This window comes from Psittacula echo, assembly GCF_963264785.1.
Source record: "Psittacula echo genome assembly, chromosome: 1".
NCBI classification, from domain to species: Eukaryota; Metazoa; Chordata; class Aves; order Psittaciformes; family Psittacidae; genus Psittacula; species Psittacula echo.
In genome coordinates this window covers 161505518-161511517 of record NC_137735.1, presented here as the reverse complement: position 1 = coordinate 161511517, position 6000 = coordinate 161505518, and the positions used below count along the sequence as shown (strand labels likewise).

Sequence of the window (6000 nt, the reverse complement as noted above, 5' to 3'; positions counted from 1 at the left end):
GATTTTTTTCCCCATCAGTTCTGAAACTGTACTTTTGTTCTCAGGAAGAACACATTACTTCACCCTTGCAAACAGCCCCAGACTCTCACCCCAGAGGATGGCTGTGATTCCCAGTACAAATGATCAGTGTTACCAGTCCTCCCAGACAAAAACCAGGAAGACCAGGACTGGCCTGTGACTAAAACAGCCGATGAGAAGCCAGGTTTGCAGACTGTCTGCACGGTGCCACTGAGCAAGGCCCCCATCCTGGACCGAGCCCATGTTGGGGCTTTGCAGCTGGATAACAGTGCCCTGAAGATTATTTTTCTGACAATCCTGATCCGTAACACACAAATGGAGGTGAACGCGCGCTTACCCCTGCTGTGGGAGGGTGAGGAAGAAGAGGAAAGGAGCGGGGCTGTGTGACAGGGATGCGGTGCCCGCTGAGGTCACCTGTGAGGCGGACTACAAATCCCAAGATGCTTTGCAGCTCGGCGGCCGCTACGGGTGGGAGCAGCAAGGAGAACTACAACTCCCATCCTGCACCGCTCCGCCAGCCGCCTTTCTATTGGCTGGCTGGGGCCGATCGCCCTTCCCCCGTCTCCACGGCAACGGGAGAGCAACAAGATGCCGGCGGCCTGCAGGGAGGGGTGATGGAGTGGTCGTTCAGTGCGAAGCGTCAATAGAGCAGCTCCCTCCGCGCCCTCATTACAGCTCATGGCTGGGGGTAAAGAGAAAGGAGAAGGCAACAGCCTCGATGAGCAGCTTCCTCCTCCTCAGGCACCACAGCCCCAGCAGTCCCAGGACAGGCCCAGCCTGCAGCAGCCACGGCTCAGCCTGCCTCACCAAGAGGACAAGCAGGAGGAGGATGGAAAGGAAGAAGAGTCGGAGCACACAGAGGTTCAGATCAGTGCTTCCCAGCTATTAGGGGAGGAGGGGTGTGCTTGTGAGGGAGCAACCCTTTCCCCCCTCATCACTCAGTGTTGTTACGGGGGAAAGAAGGGGAAGTTGATGGGAGCACTAAGTAGTGATTTCTCATTTCCCCAAAAAGCCGAAAGGTTGGTTTGGTCTCTTCCCCTCACCTCTAATTTCTGCTTTTTTTAGGGTTTATTTTATTCCCATAGTATCCAGAATAGCTCTGGATTGCCCCTCTCCTCTTTTGCTATAGAAAGACTAAAGATAAGCTGGCATATGAATGGCCAAATTAAATGCCTTTCTTGTTTATATGCCCAGTGCTGAGACTGAATAAGCCCCTGGATCCAAGTGGATTCTTTCTCTCTGCTCTGCTGGGCTTAACAGTGTCCACTGCTACAGCATTAAGACCTTGTATATTTGTCTAGTAGAAACACATCTGTAGTCTCCATTGCTATAACATGTAGGTGCTGCAGTTCAGATGGTTACCCTTTAAAACGTTCTTTATCATGGTCCCTGGGTTAGCAATTGTGTGACTTCTCCAAGCTTGCAGGGATTTCACAAACCATTGGCTTATTCTCTCATTAAACCTACGCAGTGGTTCATTAGTGCCATCTGTCAAGTGCCCTCTCTGGCAAAGACTGCTCTCTGAAGAGCAGCGCTAGCTGCTCATGCTGAACCAATTTAAACGGCTTCCAATAGAGTGCATATTGGGGTGCAATGCTGGAGTTATGTTAGAGCTGATTTGCTAAGATGTTAACATCCATGAGCAATGTGAGTTTCATGGCTCGGTATCTCTGAAAATGGCTCCTGTTTAGAGCTGTGCATTTAAATCAGAAGGTAAAAATAACCCAGCAGAAACCGGTTGAACCTTTTCAAATGTGTGGAGGTAGTACATGACATGTTTCTATTTATCTGGTTTGAGGCTGCATTAAGCATTGTGTAGTGCCTTAGTAGGGTGATGGAGCCCTGAAAGCAGTGTTAGAGGACTTTATAATGAAACTCCATTCCCAGTTGCATCCCTAACAGCCCCCTTGTGGGGGATTTCATTTCATAAATCCACCCTTAATCCATTCCTTTCCCATTTCTGCTACTTTATAGGGTCAGCTTGAGGGAGTGTTGGATGAAGACACCGTGGCTGAGGGACTCCACAAGCTGGGGCACTCAGCCACTGGTATCGAATACGTCTATCTTAACCTGTCGCTTTCAGTAAGTATGAGCAAAGACCATCAAAGTAAAGTGCTTCTCTGCTCAAAGATTTCCTCTTTTTAACAGCAAGTAGTTGGTCTAGTTAAAAAAAAACAAACCTTCAAGAGGCAGGTTTTTGTCTCTATTTGTCAATGCAGCTTCGTGTACATGGGACTTCTGACAAGACACAGCATGGCTCCTGCTAGCAACTGTATATCAGTATTCTTTTTGCACTTAGTACCAACAGCAGCAAGATTCTTCCTTACCCAATCTTCAGGTGTGAAAATACATCTTCCTGCTTCAGTCAGCTGGAGGAAAATAATACAGGAGCATGTGAAACACCTGAGAATGCTGCATCCATTGCCCCTTCAGAAATGGGTCAATGGTTGTGTCTCTTAAAGCTTCCTTGATGCTGCTGCTCCCTTTTCTATGCAAATTGTTTTGCTGGCACTTTTCCTGGCTGCAGATATCTCTCCTGGTTGTGTTTTAAAGTCATCTTTTGACATTTTCACCATTCTAACATCACTTTCTGTATACGCCATCCTGTTCTGACACATCCAGCCAGAGGGACCTTGAGGCACGTCTTCAGTGTCTCCTGCTACTGTGTGTATCTTGGGAGAGCAGCTGAAGTTATACAGCCAGTTATTAAAGTCCCTTTCTTTATCTTTCCAGGGTCGTGAGTTAAGTGACATTAGCATTCTCTCCAGATACATTCACCTACAGAAGCTGGAACTTTCATCTAATAAAATTAATGGTATGTAGTAAATAGACTAGTAAATTCTTGGCTTGTGAAATCATGTAAGATGAGAAATGCATTCTACCATGTAGCTTTAGTATCACAAAGCCTGGTCTACGTTTTAATGGTGTAACTATTCCAGCTCTATAGAATGAGGCCATGGCTAGATATTCTTGAGAGTGATGTATGGACCATTCAGGCAGCTGTGCCAGCATATGTTTATCAGTGAGAACATGGAGATTATTGTCCAGTTTATTATCCAAAGATAAAATGCAAGCAAGCATGTCAATACAAGGTTAAGGTTGAGGTTTTACATGTGCAGACATCGTAATATTTAAAGTTATGTCTGGAACAGTTTTCCCAGCCTTGGGCTTTCCTTTGTCAAGGTTTCCCATTGGTGATAAGGTGTGAAAAATGATTTAGAAAGGTAATAAATAGAGACTGGGATAAACTCTATCTCCTGCTCCTTCCCTCTTCCCTCATACTCCTCAACTCATTTAACACCAAAAGGAATAAGCTGTGATGGGCAACCTGTTGCATTATTTCTTTGAAGTTCATTTCACTTGAGGTGCTGGAGTCCAAGAATAGCAGCAGTTTTGTGGCAGCAATTCTCCATGCTCATTTTACTTACAGCTTGTCTGAGAAGGCTGGATCTGAACAGAGCAGGGACTTTTCCATAGCAACTGGTCATTTAGTCTTCAGTAGTGGCTGAAATACTTTTCTCCAGTGATTACTAACTTAGGACAGAGGTAGTTTCTCTGTCATTCCAGAGGTAGCTGGAATATAAAACTATCTTCTGGTTTATAGATAAATCAGTTGATATAATGGAAATTTAATGTAGAATTTGAATATTTATTCTTTATGGTTTAGAAACTGTCTTGTTTTCTAGTAGAAGGTGTTAGTATATCTGCACTTTAAACATCACTTTCTGAATGTGTAACTACAAATTCATTCTTGATTGCTGTTTGACATAACTATCCCTTTTTGACATGATGACCTCTGCATTTACCTATGCGTTCAAGTGAAGGATTTCACTGTTTGTTTTGTTACTAGATCTTTCTTGTGTCAGTTACATGCCTTACTTACTAGAACTGAATGCTTCCAACAATGAATTGACTACTTATTTTGGTTTTAAACCACCTAAAAATCTCAAGGTAAGTTGCCAAATATGCATTTTGTAGGTTTAAATTTATCTCATTTCTAAATCTAACTTAGACATTGTATTTGGACATATGCAGAAGTGAATTTTTATGCCTTCCTTGTTCTTTCTTACCTCATTTGACATTTTAATAGCTTTTTCCAAGCCTTTGGGTATTTCATGCTGGACATTTCAGTCTCTTTCTTTCTTTGACACTCTGAACCTTTGCATGCCATGGGAAGCTGTATTGTAAAACCAACTGTTGTAGCCAGAGGTAAATACAGCCAGAACTTTTGCCTCCTTGTTGAATTCATCAGACCTTTAGTGGGATTGGTTCCTGCCCTTCAAATTGACTGGCGCCAATCATTTTGTAACATGTGGACAAGGGGTAACAGGTTAAAACTTACACAAGTTTTTTAGGACAAGGGGTAACGGGTTCAAACTTAAACAGGGGAAGTTTAGATTGGATATAAGGAGGAAGGTCTTTACTGTGAGGGTGGTGAGGCACTGGAATGGGTTGCCCAAGGAAGCTGTGAATGCTCCATCCCTGGTGGTGTTCAAGGCCAGGTTGGACAGAGCCTTGGGTGACATGGTCCAGTGGGAGGTGTCCCTGCTCATGGCAGGGGGTTGGAACTGGATGATCTTAAGGTCCTTTCCAACCCTAACTATTCTATGATTCTATGTGCTTGAATTGTAGCTGGGTGGTAGTCTTCCCTTTGCTGTAGTTCTCTTGTAGCCCACTGGATTGTTAAAAGCAAGAGGGTATTTTGAAATACAAACTCCATATATTCCTCTGTCTTCTCTGTTAGTTCTTTAATATGTCTGGATAATTACAGGACCATTAATGATAATGTTGTTGAAACAAAGCATAGTTTTGGAAGTTCTCAAAATGTGAATTCTGTGTGTCATAAAAAAAAAGAACCTTTCTCTTTATATTCCAGTTTTAATCACAGAGTGGTTTGGGTAGGAATGGACCTTAAAGCTCATCCAGTTCCAATCCCCTGCCATGGGCAGGGACACCTTCCACTAGAGCAGGTTGCTCCCAAGCCCCTGTGTCCAACCTGGCCTTGACCACTGCCAGGCATGGGGCAGCCACAGCTTCTCTGGGCACCCTGTGCCAGCGCCTCAGCACCCTCACAGGGAAGAGCTTCTGCCTAAGAGCTCATCTCAGTCTCCTCTCTGGCAGGTTAAAGCTGTTCCCCTTCTCCTGTCCCTATGGGCCCTTGTCTAAGGCCCCTCTTCCTGAATTAATATTAATGATCTTCCACACCCTTGATCACAAGTTTAATGTAAGAGCCATTTCTTTTTACAAGACACCTCTAAGTGCTGTTGAAATAAAATTAACTTTCTTTCTCTTTTTTCCTTTAGGTAGTTGATTTCTCATACAATCAAATACCTAAAATGGAAAACTTGTCAGCATACGAGTCACTCACTAAACTCTTGCTGGATTGTATCCTTTATGGAAACTCGAATGGGACAAAAGTTGCTTGTTTGCTTTCTGAACTTGCTTTCGATGGATACCTGTTTCTTCATGTTAGTTTTGTCTTTAGAAGAAAGGTTAAACACTGGTGTTGATACTGATTTTAATTTACTTGGGCATGCACGGGTTTTAAAGTATTTGTGTATGCATGTAAGGATTTAGCACACTAGAGGAACACAAAAACCTTCCACTTTGCATCATGTAGAACTGAAGCAGTGACATGTCACGCTGTGTTTGCTTGGCAGAGATAATATATAATGCCAGTATTTTTATGTACTAAAGGTTAATAGGAAATCAGCTTGGAAGACTAAGCTCCCCTAAATGAAAATGTGCATGTTGTTTAATCTTAAAGATATCTAAGACACAGGGACTGTAGAGGCTCTCTGGAGAACAAGACCATTTAGTGACAATGAATAAAATCCTTAAGAAGGGAAAACCTTTCTGGATGTGCTGAGAGAAGTACACAGAACAAAGGTGTACTGCTCCCCACTGTCCCCACTGTGGTACCCACTTTGTGGGCTTAGAAACACTGTTCTGGCAGAAATCAGATAAACATGAACCTGGACG

The 6000-nt window shown here is 43.6% G+C and overlaps 1 protein-coding gene across 1 annotated transcript in view; it reads left to right on the top strand.

Moving 5' to 3' along the window:
• Positions 1-696: 696 nt before the first annotated feature.
• The window catches only part of LRGUK (leucine rich repeats and guanylate kinase domain containing), a gene marked incomplete at both ends in the record, with an annotated part of 57289 nt that continues 51985 nt past the window's right edge, over positions 697-6000 (top strand). Inside the window, 5 exons of the mRNA XM_080610554.1 lie at positions 697-879; positions 1993-2100; positions 2752-2833; positions 3869-3969; positions 5322-5403. Coding sequence (XP_080466680.1) covers positions 697-879; positions 1993-2100; positions 2752-2833; positions 3869-3969; positions 5322-5403 — 556 coding nt within the window. The remainder of the gene's footprint in view (positions 880-1992; positions 2101-2751; positions 2834-3868; positions 3970-5321; positions 5404-6000) is intronic.